This window comes from Astatotilapia calliptera, chromosome 19 (assembly GCF_964374335.1).
Source record: "Astatotilapia calliptera chromosome 19, fAstCal68.1, whole genome shotgun sequence".
NCBI lineage: Eukaryota > Metazoa > Chordata > Actinopteri > Cichliformes > Cichlidae > Astatotilapia > Astatotilapia calliptera.
Window position 1 is genome coordinate 24,279,561 of NC_137440.1, and position 16,277 is coordinate 24,295,837.

Genomic DNA, 16,277 nt, shown 5'->3' on the forward strand with positions numbered 1-16,277 from the left:
CCATTAACTTGTACTGTAAACATGGAAGTCAGACTCACACAGCTGGATAGCAAATTCAAATGTTTATTTACAGCCTTTGTAATAGTCACTGAGAAGAGTGGTCTAAATACAAAAATAATAGGGGAAAAAAAACAAAAACAAAAACAAAAAAAAACAAGAGAAAGATGGCGGCTTATCTCCCTGAGCTTTACAAAAACAATGTGGGACCTGCAGGTGACAGGAGAGAGAGATGTTCTGTACACAGCCCTAATGCCACAAAATGAGAAAATACAAAGACAATATCTCAGACATGCTTCTACAACAGTTAGAAACTGACCCCACATACACCAAGTCATGATGACTGAGTGGAGAAGAACACAGAAACACTGTAGGCAAATAAACTGACATTACTACCAGAGAACCAGTAACAATATTAACAGCGTTTGGCAAACATCAGGAGTTCCAAGAGCGACGTGAACAAAGATTACTTCTGCAAACTGTGGCCCACAGTGCGAATTCTCTACAACCTGTACTTCATGGTGTTGCTTCAAAAGTATGGCTGTTTAAAAAAAAAAAAAAAAAAAAAAACAAACCAAAACAAAAAACAAAAGAGGAAGACTGGGAAAGACAATCAAATGTGTACAGCTCAGAGTGAATCTCAGACTTTGTCTTTCTAAAAAGTTAGAAAGAAATCAAGAAAAAAAAAAAAAAAAAAAAAGACGATCAGTGCACTACAAGGCCTCGGGAGTCGGCTCACTAGGAACAAGTATTTACATATCCTTCATTGGGTCTGTGCATTGCTTTATTAAGTGCTTTTCAAAATTTAACATTTCCCATCCTTATTCAGCTTTTCTCTTTGAACAGCAGCCTGTCGGTGACACTTTTTGTTCTCAGTCAGATCATTTTGCTGCATCATCAAAATACTGTCCATCATAAGGCTTTCAGGAGGCCAGTGTCATGAGGGGGATCATAGCATAACTTGACTTTGGTACATAACTGGGGAAAATGAAGACGTCCCACATATATTTATCATGCATACCATTTTTCACCTCTGATTTTCATAACACTTCTTCCCCCCCCCCCCCCATTTATTTTTTTAATTTCTTTAAATGCGAGTGGCTGACAGTGAAGGACACCCCCCCCCCCCCCCCAAAAAAAACCTCCCAAAACTAAAACATTCCCAACAACATTTTGCACAAAACCCATTCAACAGACAAGTCACAAAGTTTCAGCTTCTCCAGAACAGACAAGTCTACAGCAGTGGCAATTACAATAATAATAATAATAACATACCAAACCAGATTCTGAACACAAACATTGACAGTGTACTGTACAATAATTCCCACGGGTACCACAATAGTTCTGCATACAAGTAGGAAGCCTCTGGGGTCATGACGCCAGCCATTTTGAAGTTAGGTACAGAGCAGTAGTAACATCCTGCAGTGCGAGACCTGTCCATGGAGCACTGAGCTGCCGCTGTCCAACAGGACATCTGGTCTGGGCCGAGACACACACGGTGGTAAGAAGTAGGTGAAGGTTAGAGGTGTGCATTGTCTGATCTCTTCCAAGTCTGTTTTTGATTGATTTGCAGTCCAGGAGGATACGTTACGATGTCATAAAAGTGTGTTTATGTGTGCATATTGCTTCTCGCGTGGAGGGATTTGTTTTTCTTTTTTGGTGTCATGGGAAACGAGACGGCATCTGTCAGTTGAGTGAACTGGAGTGCTGATGTGAAGTATAACCAGTGTATGAAACGGGACAGTCCATCAGAAAGAAGAAAGAGTGTATGGGTGCTATAACACAGCCTCTAGTGCTGAGAGTTCTGTGCTGGCTGTCCATTTTGAATGCTGCTATTCTGTTCCTCTTCTTCCTCTTCGTCCTCCTCCTCCTCCTCACTGACCAAAAACTCCTCTGGAGGCCAGCGAAGCTCCCCGCTCTCAACTTCTCCTTCTGTCGGCTCAACCACAATGGATGGGAGGCGATCTTTGAGCTTACAGCAACGGTCAAAATCCGAGGGGTCTGGGAATATCTGTAGAGAAAATACACAAATGGTTATTCATCTGTCATTAGCTGAACGGGGATACTAGTTGGGCTCTGAAATGTAGTGGAGCGTCAGCTATCCCCCCCCAAAAAAGTTATTTGTAAGCAAGACTTTTGGATTCCTACAACTTAACTTGAATCTTGTGCAAGTGTTGCAGGCACCACTATAGGGCTGCAACGAAGGAGGAAGTGATGCGAAGACTAAACATCTGCGATAGGAACGGGTTGATTAAAATCCCAGTGGCATACCTGTGCTTACCCAACCCACATTCCTTCAGTTATACCAGCTTTCTGCATAGATGCTGCACAAGGGTCTGTATGGGTAAATGAGGCATCTCTAGCAGGACTTAGGATAAATGCTGCCTCATGTTTAATCTCAATGTCTTGGAAGGAATTGTGCCAAGCAGCTCATAGCCGCTTATGAGCGTCACCCGCAACTCTGAGGATTATACAATAGCATAATCATAACATTTTAAACCAAGAGTTAAAAAAAAGTAAAATTTCACTGCGACATGATTTGTGCATAATTAGGAAACCTATCCCTGTAACAGTCAGCTTTTGAATATTGAACACTTCTGTGGATGTAAAGTCAAAAATCTCCTCGGAAAGAACACGAAATCTGTTGCGTTATCTGCAAATCCATGTATGCTGATAAATGTGGAGTGTCACACTAAAATATTTGGATCTGAACTGAAGGGCATGAGAGACAGACTGACAACAGAGATTACACGCATTCCCTGTCCTGGCAAGATTTGACATCAACCTCAGACTTTCTCTGTTCTCAGAAACAGGAGGAATGGCCCAGGGGAAAAAAGCCTGCCACTCCTGGTCCAAGAACAGCATTTTTCCCCCCCTCTTTTTTGCTGTTGTTTGGATAAAGTGGATGAATATTTTTAGACCTGCATATTTCATTCCTAGACATTTGGGGGTGGGGTAAAGGGGGGCGATGTCGCTGTCTGGGCATAGAGCCGAGTGGAAAGAAAGCATTAGATGGGGCAGGAGAGAAAGTGAGACAAGAGATAGAGGAGATCCAGCTGTGTCCAAGTCTCCATGAATTCCATAGGAGACAGATGAGAAGGGAGGAAAAAGAGCTAAGAAAGCAAACGAGGAAAATCTCCCAGGTTATAAAAGGTTGTACGTGTCCATTAGTCATTTTTGTTTTACATTCTTCAAACCCAGGTGCATAACAAACTGTGCCAAGTAAATGCCATGTAATTATGTGTGCACGCAGATCCGTATTTATGTGTAATGCTTGAGTCGATCTGCATTTCTGGCCAGCATCGCTAATCCTCACTGTGCGTCAGCACCAAGGGGAGTTGGGCAGTGAGTGACCTTGCCTTCGGACCCCTAGCTAAAACATGTAATCACTTTCACTTCCAATGACAGGAAGTGAAGACACATCACCCAGGCACAATGTAGGCTATTTTAAGCTCTTCTAGCGTGGTTAGTTGTGAATCATGACATTGCCTTGTGATAATTCAGAAAGTCAACATCTACTCAGTTTTCACCATCTAGTATCATAGCTCATATTTATTTTAGTAGCTTTTGTAATAGCATCTGGGATTTCATGGCCATGGTTACTAGAGTCAAAGTCCTAGGAACTCATAATAGAGGAAGCTACTGATGGAGCATCACCAGTTCATACAGGGCTTCTCTAAGGAGATCCTGGGACATTGGGCAGGATAAGGATAGAAAGAGTGAGGGAGTGACACACTGGCACCCTCCTTTTCTCTTGGCCCCTCTCAGACAGACTCACAGCTGTGGTGTGAATTGAGTGGAGAGGAAGTGGGCCTTTTCCTCTAGGTCAGTCTACATCCTCTCTGAGTCATAGTCTTCACACACAGCTCTATACGGTTTATAAATGCACCAAACACACAGTTTGACACTATAATGAAGTTTTAAATGATCAAAATGAACTTAACAGGAGATGACCTCTTTGATAAGTATTCCATCTTCATGTTAATTTCCCTCCCGTAGAGTATTGACAGAAAGCCTTTTAATTTTTAGACAGTAAAATAATGAAGCAGCTGCATATTCAAATAATTTCATTTCTAAGATGACCCTGCTCAGCTGACAGCAAAACAAAGCCTTTGGCTACAACTTGTCAAGACCACCTGATAGCCGCTTTTAAAAACACTAATCTGTTGAGGGTTTATTTTTGTGACGGACCTCGGATAATTTGAATGTGCAGACCTCGGACAAGTCAGTCGGATAGACAGACTTTTAGGCTGTAACAACTATAATCTGCAATGTCCTTTCCATTACATATTAGAATTTTAAAGAAAGAAACAGCACAAGGGCTGTGCAATTTAGCTATAATGCTTTCTTATCATCGTAATCTCAGTATCTAGGTGGGCATTCTTGCTTTATCTTAAAACACAGATTTTTATCTGTAATAATTCTAATATTTGCTTCGCTCGTAATGATGGAAGAAAGAAAATAATCACTATATCATTAGATGATACTCAGATTCAAGATAATAAATGGATAAAAGCAGATATGAAATGACAATGCTGCATAAAAATGCACAGGCTGGGAATTTGGAAGGAAGTGCTGTTTATCTGTCATGCATGCACGTGTGTCCTACCTGGAAGGAGAGTCTGTCCTTGCTGGGGCTGAGCCTCATGTCCTCCATGGGGGTGCTGTTGATCATCACCTCAGTCATATCTCGGCTGGGCACAAACACTGGGCTGTAGGGTTGAAAGAAGAAGACAAGCAATGTGATTAGACACAGTGACGATCATAGCACAGTTGCCCGGCATCTGCAGAGAAAATAAAAACACTAAGAAGATTTATAGTGTTGAATTATCCAAATGTTTCTAATCAATAATAATGTAATCCCCGTGTATTTTGTATGGCATACTACTGCGCAGACTGTATACAGTGAAGATAAACGGATAAAAGTTCAAAGGCTATAATAACTAACACAAGCATGCCAATGAGAGAGAGAGAAACACTTATCAAACCATCTATTTGCAGCCCAGGTCTGAAAGTTATGGTTGATCTATTTCCCTGCTGATGTTTGACAGTTTTGTTTATACTCTGCACATCTCCACCACAACACAACACGCATCCAGTCCGTCTGCTTTGCTAATGCACTGCAAAGCTGCAGAGCTCATGATGCGGCTTGCATAAGGTGGCCGTTTCTCAATACAGAGTGATGTGCTCTTGCGCTAGCAACCAGAGAACAGTCATTGTGAGAGTGTGCTGGGGGCGTGCTGTGGTATTTGACTGGGGAGGAACTTGATGCACTCAGTTCCATCAAAGCTTGGCCAAACTTTCCATTTTAGATGAAAGTAGCAAGAGGTTGTTTATCCAAGCTCAGTGCATTCACTATCCAGCATTGTCGCAGTAACGCTTAAAGCAGGTCCCAAGACTCGCATAGATGCTGTCTTGAGACAAGATGCTGAGCGGCCTTCTCACGCTCTCTATTTAAAGCCTGGTGCCTAGTGGTCAGTGGCCACAGGCTTGTGGTTTGTGTGGTCACTGGCTAAAAAGGACAAAGAAAATAGAGCATGCCAAGAAGCTCACTCACATGCTCACATTATCCAGTTTGATGGGCTTGCTTATTTATTTATTTTTTGGGACAAGATGTGTGGGCTTCACTTAACCTACTTTAAATCAGAAATTCAGACGGAGGGTTTATTTTTAGATGCATCAGAAGCATGAAAATTATATGTTTTTAAAAGGTAGGCTTTGGTGAAAATGGTATTATGGTATAACTTTTCTTTTTTAAGGGTCTGCTGAATTCTCTGACAGAGACATATTTTATTAAAGAAATAAATATATATTGATAAGGGGAAAAAAACTGAAGTCTCTCTACAAACAAATCTGTCAAACCCTCACTTTCACTTCATCTGCCATTACATGGAATATATTATGTGGAATTTCTGCGTAAAGTACTGTTCTGCCTTATTATCTCCATGCATGACTCATTCAAAGCACAGCGTCCTGACAATCCCCTCTGCATTGCTTCAACCTCGATGTTTGAATGGAAGATTTTTATTGTTGACCTTTGTTTTTGTTTGAGAAATTGTCAAGATGACACCAACCCACAAGAACTAACATTAAAAAGTTAAGAGAGCCACAGGCTAGAACAGCACTCAGATCATTCACTGACCCCTGGTACAACCCAGGATTTCTAGGTCTCCGCTTTGTGTATCTGAACCTTTAATCAGTACCGTCAACTTTTGAATGTAACACATGTACCTATACACATACTGCAGTTTCTATGTAGCCTAAATTAAGATGGGATTATTAACAAGGGGGACTGAATCATGAGATATAAGACAGAGATCTTTAACCCCTGGGGCATAGAAATAATCAATTTTTCCATCCCTAAATATACACAACCTCTTGTTGTTTCAGGAAGAAAGACTGCCATCATAGCAGGGTGTACAATGGCTCTGAAAATGTTAAAATTAAAAAGCTTCCGTCTGAATCACTGTTAAGTAACCTTTTCTGCGCTAGTGAGACGACTGGCCAGAAACAATAGCCGGATATCCAGAAATAAACCGAGGAGGCTTGAGGGATATGCAAGGTTTAGGATGGGAAAAAAAAAGTCAGCTCAGGTTATTCTTTAACTAATATCATCGCTGAGTGGGGTTCAGAGGAGCGTGAGGCAGACATGCAAAAACAGCAGAGGTGGAGACAGAAGGATGACAGTGAAGACCTGAGCAGGAGGAGAAGAGGGGAAAGGGAGGGAGAGAAGGAAAAGAAAGATAAACACTTAGGACTTGCCAGTCATATTTCTGTTCGGGGATCTATAAACATCCTGCTCAGCTAAGAATAACAGAACATCAGCCTAATAAAACACAAAGGGGCACAATGAGGAGGAAGTAGGGGTGCACGAGTAACAAGTCAACCTGGGAGGAAACAAACATGCACAAATAGTCCTGGAATTACTGCTTCAGGTGTCAGGGAGGGATCGACGACATGCCCCTCTCAAAGAGGACGCAGGAGTTATCCAAGCAACCAAGTGGTATAGATTAGATGCATTCAGCATGACCGCAACTCGCACGCTTACATGTGACCTTAACAGAGTTAAGGAACAGACCGCCTATTTCTGTAAGCAAGAAACACATTAAAGATACATGATCTCAATGATTAATCGGTGAGGCTGGTGGTGCAGATGGCACTTAATCTCTTACCTCTTGACCCAGTCAGCCTAATGCATACCTGGTCCTGCCAGCTTCCTAATGCCTCAGCGAGCCAGGCCACAGATAGATAGCCAGTACCATCACGAGGCCACTACGGTCCAATATGTTCTTGACCATATGTCCAAAGTTTAGAGCAATTCAGTTAATTAGTTGATTGCTGGGTTCAAGCATAGCTCTTTAAAGCGCTTGCTGTACCAAATCTGCTCTACTTATTCCTAACAACGCTGACCTTACGCTGGAGCCTTTTCACATACAAACGACATGAACTTCTTTGGGTTTCTACAGGAAAGCCTTTCCAACTGCTGTCAAAAATCTTCCTTTTCAAAACGTGAACAAAAACTGAGTCTGCTTGTTAAACAAATGTGACGGTTGTTTTATTCACCTGTCCCTGAACTACAAAGAGGCTAGCTCCATGCTAGTTCCTTGCTTCTCTGTAGTGACGCTGACTGGAGCCCAAATGGTCTTTGCAACAATCTCACACCACAAGAGGAATGTGCAACTTGCATTATTAACATTGTTTCCCCTCTGAACACCCCTGCTAGTCCTTACTACTACTACGACGATCATAAATCTAATGCAATGTGGCAAACACAGAGCAAAGCTGATGAGGTTCAGTGCCAAGTGCTGTGCTTTCCACCACCCAAGTCACCCAGCTCTGCAGGTATGCGGGGCTCAATGAGTAGGACCCTCAGAAGTGAGCAGGAACAAATGAGTTGAATCCAGATTCCTGTGGGCTGACCATCACTGAAAACACATCATATATCAGTGTCCTCTGCGATGTATGTGGAAAATTATCTCTTTACACTGTTGCCAAGTGCTTACTCATATTGAATAGTTTGAGAAACTCAACCGATGGAAGACATTTTTCTCTTTATATGTGATGTAGTATTTTATACAAGATGATGGCATTTTGGGAGAGAAATGTCTTCTTGTTGGCACAGAGAAAGGCAAAGACTTCAGTGCAGCATAACAATCTTGTTTCGCACTCTGAAACAGTTACACCACTCTGATAAAACTAAAGAAGTGAAGGTTTCTGACAGAAGCGCAAGCCTACTGTAAGTAAGCTCAGGCGAGAAAGCAACGTGTGGTTAAAACAAAGAGGTCGATTTTGAACTTCCTGGTAGAGACAAACAGAGGCCTACTGAGGTTTTAACAGTGCTCGCAAAACCATTTTTTTCAAAGCAGCTTGCATATCCTCTGTAAAGAAAGGAAAATATTTGACAGAAGAGAATTAAAAATGCCCGAACAAACAAAGACACATTCCTTATTCCTCCATCAAAGAGTGAATTATGGAGTCATGGTAGGCTACTGATTGCCGGCTATGGAAAATGTAACACTGATAACAGATATTAGTAATAGATAGGGCGCACTTCTCTTTTTGCACGTTCAGTATTTAAGACCAAAAACTGAAAGCAAAGGTCCTATTACATACAGCAAAGTAAGCCTATTTGTTCCGAGCTTCCAAAAATGGCATGAAAGTGAGAAGAGATCAACTTACATTTACTGTCAAATGGACTGAAATAAGCTGAAAATGATGACAGCACAGTGAGACTAATGCACCTTTCTAAACTGGCGCATGGAGCAGTACCTAAACCTACCGAATATCCTGGTAACCATTTGATTTTTTTCTTTTAAGACCGAGACCTACAATATTCTCGTTTTCCAATCTGAGTGCTGTGACATTTCCAATTTCAGGGGCAACACCCCACAGAAAATCTCAAAGGAAACATGAGTGGGTGTAGCAACAAAAATAGGGTGGCTGATTTTAAGGGAAATCACCAATCTAAACGAAACAACTAAATCCTTCATTGTTCTTGTCTGTCAGGTGCAATGCCGAGAAATCCAGCGCCTGACATATAATTAGTTACGATTTTTAAAATGCATAAACAAAAGCACACACATAAACAGGTACGAACGGAAAACAGAGTACTCACCAGTATATCTGCGGTGAAAATACAGACATGAATTCACACCTGCTGTCACTTCTGCTGGGGGATCTAATTGCTGCCGCTTACTTCTCTTTACTTTTATTTATTTATGTATGTATTTTTTTTTTTCTCTTTGTCTACCACAAAAGCAAAACGGGATGCTCACGCAAAGCGAAAGTCACTGTTCAGCGAAGTCTCGAAAGCCTGCCCTTCAAATTGGTGCGTCTGATCAGATCCACAGCTGTGGCGGAGCATTTATGCGAGAGGCGTGTACTCGAGCAGCCAGAGACACACCTCTCCTCAGCACGAGCCAAAAATCCTCAATGGCAGCTCATTAACGACAAGAGCCAATCAGAGCACAGGCTGACTGGAGCTCATCCAGCCTCCAGCCCTGATGACGGCAAACGCGGCTGAACCCGCTCATTGGGGACGGGCGAAGAGATGCTGCGCGATGATTTGCAGTCTCTAAGGCAACTAAATGACAGCCTTACCTCCCCTTGAATGACAAAAGCACTCCAATTCGCCCGCTAGTTTATTCGTGACATTTATCCAAATGAGGAGGAAAGAAAGGCTCATTCATAAATATATTCCAAGGGCAAGTCAATGTCTGTAGACTTCGGCAACAACGCAGGATGGTATTTATTTATTTATTTTGCAAGCCTTTACTGTGTTATATCATAGAATGCAAGCACAAGATGACCACAGATTATTATCAAATTATTGTCAGCGGATTTTGTTTTCCATGACCTCACCATGCTTATTCTGTGTTTTTGGTCAATATCACATAGTCGACCTTCATACCTCACAGAATGCCTATTTGCGTTTTCCGAGCACGCCATGTACTGTACATTTATTTCAGAAAGAGCAGGTGCACTCTTCAGGGGCTGGTGATATAATGCAGGTAGGACTCCACTGCCCCCTTGTGACCAACTAAAAACAAGTTTGATTTGTTGCCCCACTCATTCAAAACACTTTGAAATAAACGCCTTTATGATACAGCAATTAGTATCTACAATATTTCTTATACGGTTCTCCTATTTAAAAACATCTTCAGTATGCCATTGACACAACATCTTGTTTCAGGCAAATTCATGTCAAACAGGCATGGCTTAGTTACTAAAAAAGAATTTGGATTGCAAAGTCTATATGCTATATTTGGCACTTGCCAGCTCTTTGAGACTTCGGTAAAAGGTAATGCCTCAGCAACAGATAGAAAGCTGAGCATTACAATATAGCTCCTCTGGGTATGAACTCCTGTGGTGCAAGCACAAAGCTGTTCAACAATGTGTCCATGTAGTTTTAAGCCCCTGCACTGTGGGCACTGTGTGGGTGTTGGAAGGGCTGCATATCTCACCGCAGTTATATTTTATTTAAAGCCCCTGCATAGTAAAGGACTTTAACATTCACACCCTTGAATAGGCTGGAGCTAAAGTTAGCAGCATTTGCCACTGATGTCATTGCAGCATATTGTTACAAATATAAACAGGTATTTTCACTTGGTTCTTTGCCATCCTTTATATTTATATACCATTAGCAGCTACCTTGGGTATGAGTGACTCAGCCAGTTACATCATCACATCACTGTCACATGATGTCATGGGCAGCACTGAGTTTGGCATCCCCTAACAAGACATCAAGAAACAACATATCGTTAGCTTCATAGCATAAGTGCCTAAGTCATTGACTTAGGCAATTATGCTATGAAGCTAACGATATGCAAGATTTAAGATTCACTGACACCAAATGCCCACATGATGTCACCAGTGTCAAAGAAGTTTCCGAGAAGGGACTGAACAAGATGGGTGGCAGCCAACAGGAAAATGCTGCTAGCCAGGTTAAACTCATATTTAGTAATTGCATGAACTAATTTAAACTAAAGTGATTTGTTTTACAGCCCTCTCAATAACTGCATGAAACTATAACTGTAAGATGTTACCGCATTCACAAGTAAAACTGGATGCTGTGCTGTAAAACAAACATAATCAGTTTATAGTTACTTTTTTAGGATAACACATTTAATTTGAGTTTATAAAATAGAAATATAAAAAATATTATTTATGTTAATTGTCCTCAAAGTTTAGCACTCAATACCTCTTTTCCCCCCCTTTATTACAGCCCTTATGCCTTTTTTCTGTAAAAAAAAATTGATTTCTAAATATAGAAATAAAAAACCTGACCTATCAAAGTAACTATGACAAAAAAGGTTAAGGAAAATATTTACGATGCTGCAAATGAATAGGTTAGAAATGATGTGTCTGTGAAGTGAGCTTTGCACTGTTTGTCAGCATAAAGCACAGTGTTTGAATACATGATTTATTTTGCAACCACACTGCATGAAACAAAAAGACCCGCTTCTATTTGTGCATCAATGCCTCTCCTAGCCCTGATACTGGTTAATTATAATTGATGACTAGTTAATTGTAAATGATTTTAGGATTAATTACATTAACTTATCTCACAACCATGAAAAGTTAAATCTGATAATGTGAACAGTCCAAATACACAGTAGAATGGATAGTGTGTCTAAAGCAATCCTTTCCCTCACTGAAAAAGCACAGAATCAAGAGAATGGCGACCCCCACTGTTCAATTTGCAGATGTGCTCACCAGCTGCTTTTTTTTCATGGCTTCACAAAAACAGTTGTACATCTGGCCAGGCATGGATGTCTCGGTGGAGCAGAGGGGAGGCCGAGGACCAACTGCACAATGTGTAAATGAACGAGGCCCTGAAGGGGACGGCAGTCAACAAGCACCCGTTGTGTTCCTGGCTGCTTTTCAAAGTAGGCTTAGGTTTCTTCTTGGACTATGATCATACCAAGTAATGCTGCATCTGTCATGGTCTTCTTTTATTTATTTTCGTTCTCTTTTTCATCATCATGGTTCTCTGCCTTTGCTGACATTGAGCACAGCTTTGAACAGAAACCTACTGGAGAAGCACAGTAAAGACATATTTCTCAGTCTCAAGAATGCGCAGCAGTTCTGTGTGTTACAGCCAGGAAACATGTTTTTGCAGAATAAATCTCTCCTCCATACATCAGCCTGACAGTTTCCATTTTCACATTGCTTTTTATCCCCTTTCTTTTTTAAAAAATATGTGTTTACATCCATTAGTGTAAGCATGTGCATTCCTGTATGTTGTACCCTGTTTGGGAATATGAGTGCTTGTAATTTTTTCTTATTCATTCATGTGTGTTTGTGCATGTGTGTTGCTTAGGGACATCTGATCACCGGGCTTGCCGCACGCCACACCGCTTGCAGGTGGTCTGTCTGCACTTAGGGGCCGAGAACATTTAATATTTCATAGGAGCAGAGTACACCCCTGGACACCGTCATTGAGTCCACATGTCCTGCAAAAAGAAAGCTGGTCTGTGAACACTGAAATATGCGGCCTGCTGGCCCCCTCTCCACCATGCTGCTCGCTCACTTGCTGGGCCTCACAATTAAAAGCTAGCCACAGCTACAGATGTTGGCAGCTGTCTTTAACCCTTGATGTGCCACTCTGTTATTACAATCTGCTATTTTATCCTGTGTGAAATGTAGATAAAGGTCAGGTAACTTACCAGAACGTGTGTTGGTTTACAGAGAAAGAAAAGCAGAAGCCAAGAAAAAGCCAGACAAAGAAAAAAAAGGAGAGAGAGAGAGAAGAGAAAACAGCAAGAGTTTCCCAAAGCATTTCATTTTGAGAGGTTCCAGACTGAGTGTGCGAGCATGCAAGCTAAACCCTCAGCTCCAACAGTTTTAGTGCCCCCTCCAACCTCTATTCACCATATAAACAGGAAACCAAAACCAAAAGTGTTTATAACCACCTTGCAAAATCCAGTGTTAGGAATTTCAAGCTCAGGTCAGAATTTCTTTCACCATTTGTCACATTCCAGCGAGGCCAAACCTTGCTCTGTATTTGCCGTCATGTACGCAGTGGAATTGGACTTCGGCCAAAGAGAACAGAAGGAACTTCACCGGCACCATTATTCAGCAAGGTCAAACCCGATTTAGGTTTGAAACCAAAGCCAAAACAGGGCATCTTGAAACTGTTAGGAAACTATTCCAGATCTTAAACAGACCAGGGGGACTGTGTACATCTCCCTAATTGCACATGTCAATTTATGTACAAGCACTTGGTTTAGTCAAGCTCCATTACCCCCCCCCACCCTCCATCCCATCCCACCTTACTTCTCTTTTTCATCTTATTCACAAACTGAGCTCGGTGGATGTATATGAAAATTATAACACATGATTATGTGTGTCGCTCACACCATTAAGACGTGTATTCTTTAGTGGGGTAAACGGTGAGGTAAAGAAACACACACACACACACACACACACACACACACACACACACACACACACACACGCACACGGGCGCTCAAAACAAGTCGCTGAGACAAACCATTTCAATTCACAGCTTGACAGCTTGTTAATGTTGTGTGACTTGTCTGGGAACAAAAGATGCATTGCAGAAACTCAAGATTGCATGTAATTAATCCAATCCCAGCAATAACTCTCTCAGATGTTTACTGTATTCCGCTATCAGTGCTTAGGGAGACAAATGAAGACCTCACACATCCATGGGAGTCTGCTGCTTCCAGATAGAGCGGATAGCAGGGCAGGTGAAAGAGCTGTTGCTCGCTTCTTAAGCCGCCGAGCACTATATAATGTTTTAACACACTTATTATAACCCTTTAGGGATCTAACTACCATAATGCTGTCATCACCTGGTCTCAGAGCTGTGGCGCGTTTGTGTGACACAATCGTCCGTGAGAGAGAACCATGGGAGACCGACCAAAGCAAACACAAAGCAGAGATTATGTAGGCTTTCCCCCATGAGATTTGGTCTTTAATAGATCTTTAATTCACATTGATTGCTGACATAAATATTTATATATATATATTTTACCCAGTTTCATCTTTACATGGCAGGGCTGGAGCGCATATTATTTCAGACACCAGTCCTAAGCGATACTAAGTAAACACAGGGCCAGTATTGACTATACCAATATTGATACCAATACTTTTAAGCTTTAAATGCAGCTTTTGTAGGGCAGAGCAGTGTCTCATGATTTATGAGATGAATCATAATCCAATTTGCAAATTCTGAACACAATAACCACTAAATCACTGTGATTTTTACTTTCTATAATAATAAGGAAGTTAACAAAAGAAGAAACACCTTTCAGTTTGTCATATATTTTGAAATTGTTTCATTTTTAGACCTTAAATGTAAATGTGCCTGGCTCTTTCTATAGACCACAAAAATGCATGCGACAGTAAGAACAAAAAGGTTCTGATATTTTTTAATAGTCCTTTAAGATATATTTTTAAGGTCAATTTGATATCAGTCTGATACCAATACCAGCGTCAGTATCAATGCTATCGATATTTAGATAGATCTGCTCAGCTCTAGCAATGGTTCATTATATGGTGCCCCTGCAGGTGGTGGATTACTAGTAGGAAAATTAAGGAGCTAAATAAAAATGGATTTTTATTAAATAAAGTTTACCGATGCGATCATGCAGACCTTTTCTCCAGAAAAGTTCAACTGGATTCTTTAAAAAAAAAAATCCTAATAAATGTAAAGAGAAAAAAAACCTTTAAAATTGTGGCGTATGGCTCGTGAAATTGTTCCTGCTTCTGAGGTGGAGCTTGCCAGGAAAAGTTCAAGAACTGCTGCATTTGGGGAAAGGAAAAAAAATCTGTCAATTAAAAAGAAATCTTTTCACAACAACTTCACAGTGTCTGTACCCTGGCTATTTTGGATTTTCGAGTAAATAGCCATGTTTGCAAAGCAATCTTCTGGTGGACACTTTTAAATCTAGATGTAGGATGAAAGTGAAGCAAGGCTCCGGCACGGTGACCTCAAAAACAAAAACAACAAGGCTGTAAAAGTCAAATCATCTTTCTCTGCATCTGGATCTGTAGGACAATAAGACAAAAAAAAAAAACTAAACTAAATTTTAAAACTGTAAAAGTTATATGCTTATTATGCAGGAGAGAACAACCATCCAGAAGCATAGCGTTGTTACAGTCCTATCTGTGATTCAGCTTTGGTGTGTTCTTGATTTGTGGCACTACATGATTGATCCTGGTTGGTGACTTTCATTGCCCTGTTGCGAGCCATAATGACTTCAAACACTAGGGTAGCCTATTCAAACAGGATTAGCTGTTTTCCCCACTTCACACAGGCAAAATTACCCTACCCCACCAAATATTTCAATAGTGGGTACATTGGGTTGTTAAAATACCTTTAAAAGGTCACCCAAAGCCATCATCAAGGTTTGTTGTCTCACAAGTTCTGAGTTACACTGAGAGGCGGTCAGGATGTCCTCTGGGCTTTGCAAAGAGGGGAGTCACTCTCCCGGTTCACAGGAAAGATGGCCAAACATGTTTGCTCATGCCATGGGACACAGTGTTTTCAGTGGAACAGCAGGAGCAGCACAGGGTGGGGAGGAGTGAAAGAAAGAGCGAAGGAGTCTGGTGGCCACATGTCGCTGGTGCTGCTCAGTGCTTGGATATTGCAGTCTTTCGTGTTAAACATCGACACATAGGCTGAAAATAAACCAAATACAGAGTTAGAGTTGTGGACTGACGTACACAGGCCTCAGCTAGGATTTCTTCACAGTTCAGGGCTGAAAACCAACCCTGATCTTCAAAGTTTCACCTCAAAACACTCTGAATGACTTAAATGCTTCAATATTTCTATTCATCTCCAGATTTCACTATAATACCAATGACTTAGTTTAGGTGATGTTGCAGCCTGATGTTTATGAATTTGGATATAAATATTTACATGACCATAATTCTGCTTCAGATCTAAACATCTAAACTCTCTTAAAGTGCTGCAAAACACAGTTATTGATTCCACTATAGCTGAAAAATTATATGCTGGTACAATGCCAGCCCTGTTGCCATATTAAGAGCAGACATGCCTATATTAGTGTCAGCGACACAGAGAGGTACGTCTCATTACCACACAGTAAAACCGGTAAAAGAAGACTTTAATTGCTTGGTTGCTGTCCTTTGAAAAGCCAAGTTTTCCTTGAAAAAAAAAAAGCTTCCAAAAGCAGACAAACAGAGGTTAAAGCAGGAGGAGAGAGCCACATCAAACGAGGGGAGTACATGAATCTGTCAACAATGAAGGGCTATTACTGTAGGAGCAGCACCCAGCCTTTGGGAAT

The 16,277-nt window shown here is 41.2% G+C and overlaps 1 protein-coding gene across 1 annotated transcript; it reads right to left on the minus strand.

The window, feature by feature from the left end:
* Positions 1-763: 763 nt before the first annotated feature.
* lbh (LBH regulator of WNT signaling pathway) lies at positions 764-9,337 on the minus strand. The gene is made up of 3 exons (XM_026152824.2): positions 9,113-9,337; positions 4,607-4,709; positions 764-2,008 (listed from the first exon to the last, which is right to left on the minus strand). The coding sequence occupies exons 1-3, from the start codon at positions 9,139-9,141 to the stop codon at positions 1,787-1,789; spliced, it is 354 nt and encodes a 117-aa protein (XP_026008609.1). The 5' UTR covers positions 9,142-9,337; the 3' UTR covers positions 764-1,786.
* Between the last annotated feature and the right edge of the window lie 6,940 nt (positions 9,338-16,277).

What these genes read in the sequence shown, in the direction of transcription:
- lbh (XM_026152824.2), bottom strand. Translation starts at nt 9,141, where the DNA reads ATGTCTGTATTTTCACCGCAGATATACTG. An exon ending in TTTTCACCGCAGATATACTG is followed by an intron (nt 4,710 to 9,112) that starts GTGAGTACTCTG and finishes TCAACCCTACAG; the next exon opens with CCCAGTGTTTGTGCCCAGCC. An exon ending in AGGACAGACTCTCCTTCCAG is followed by an intron (nt 2,009 to 4,606) that starts GTAGGACACACG and finishes TTTTCTCTACAG; the next exon opens with ATATTCCCAGACCCCTCGGA.